We start from the raw sequence: 1,034 nt of genomic DNA, 5'->3' as shown, positions 1-1,034 counted from the left end.
ACATCCCTTTTCCTAAGTTCCAACCCCTACCAGACCTCCCCGACCTCCTCGTCTCAATGCCAACCCCCCCCCACCTTACCCCCAGTCACAACCTCTCGACATCCCCTCCAATCTCAGTCCCAACCCCCTCCCGACTTCCTCCTCCTGTCAGTACAACCTCCCCTCCTAAATACCTATCCCTCACCCCTCCCTCCCTCCCTCCCAACCCCCTTCAACCCCCACCCTACCCCCCTCCAACCCTGACCCTACCCTCCTCTAACCCCCACCCAACCCACCTCCAACCCTCCATCCAACCCTCCTCAAACCCCCCACCCTACCCCCCACCCAACCCCCCTCCAACCCCAAACCCTAAGCCACCAAGACCGTCCAATAGGCCACAGAGAAGACGACGACCACCAAAGGCACGATGGCAAACCGGACCCAGCGCAGCAACGCCTCGGCAGACCACAGAAGATGTCTTGAAGGCTCTCTGCCGACGCATGTGATAGCCTCGGAAGGAAGTCTTTCCCCCAGGACGTGCACGACGATGATGACGAAGAGGAGGATGATGCAGAAGAAGTACCAGACGTCGATGAGTTTGATGTAAGCGGTTTTCGGAAGGTCGGACGAGGTTTGGTTGAAGGACGTGTACAGGACCAGGAGGGTCGTGAGAGCGACTGGGAGTCTGACCTGTAAGGAGAGGTGGTTTAGCTTTATTTTCTCTCTCGCATCCTCATTGTCATTGTCATTACTGTCATCACTATAATTTTCATCATCACAATCTCCATCTCCGTTTTAGTTGTTATTATCATCATCATTTTCATCATCCTCATAGTCATTATGGTTATTATCATTAGCAGCAGCAGTAGCTTCATTATCATCATTATTATAATCATTGTTATTATTATCGAAATTACCAATTTGTTGTCCGTTTCCTTTATTAACTACTACGATTACTATTACTAGAATAACTATAATTATTACTACTAAAGTTCCCACTACTATTATCACTATTACTAATACCTATTACTAACAATACTCTTACTCTTGATGCT

The 1,034-nt window shown here is 48.9% G+C and overlaps 1 protein-coding gene across 2 annotated transcripts in view; it reads right to left on the bottom strand.

Annotated features, from left to right (window-relative positions):
• Nucleotides 1-346: 346 nt before the first annotated feature.
• The window catches only part of LOC122242315 (uncharacterized), a 27,546-nt gene continuing 26,858 nt past the window's right edge, over nt 347-1,034 (bottom strand). For both annotated transcript variants that reach the window (XM_086532334.1, XM_086532335.1), the window contains one exon: nt 347-669. In XM_086532334.1, the coding sequence (XP_086388460.1) occupies nt 349-669 (321 nt within the window). In that variant the 3' untranslated portion in view covers nt 347-348. The remainder of the gene's footprint in view (nt 670-1,034) is intronic.

The sequence above is a fragment of the Penaeus japonicus genome, unplaced genomic scaffold, assembly GCF_977035675.1.
Source record: "Penaeus japonicus unplaced genomic scaffold, GWHDUDI00000001_assembly GWHDUDI00000037, whole genome shotgun sequence".
NCBI lineage: Eukaryota > Metazoa > Arthropoda > Malacostraca > Decapoda > Penaeidae > Penaeus > Penaeus japonicus.
This window is presented reverse-complemented; position numbering and strand designations above follow the sequence as displayed.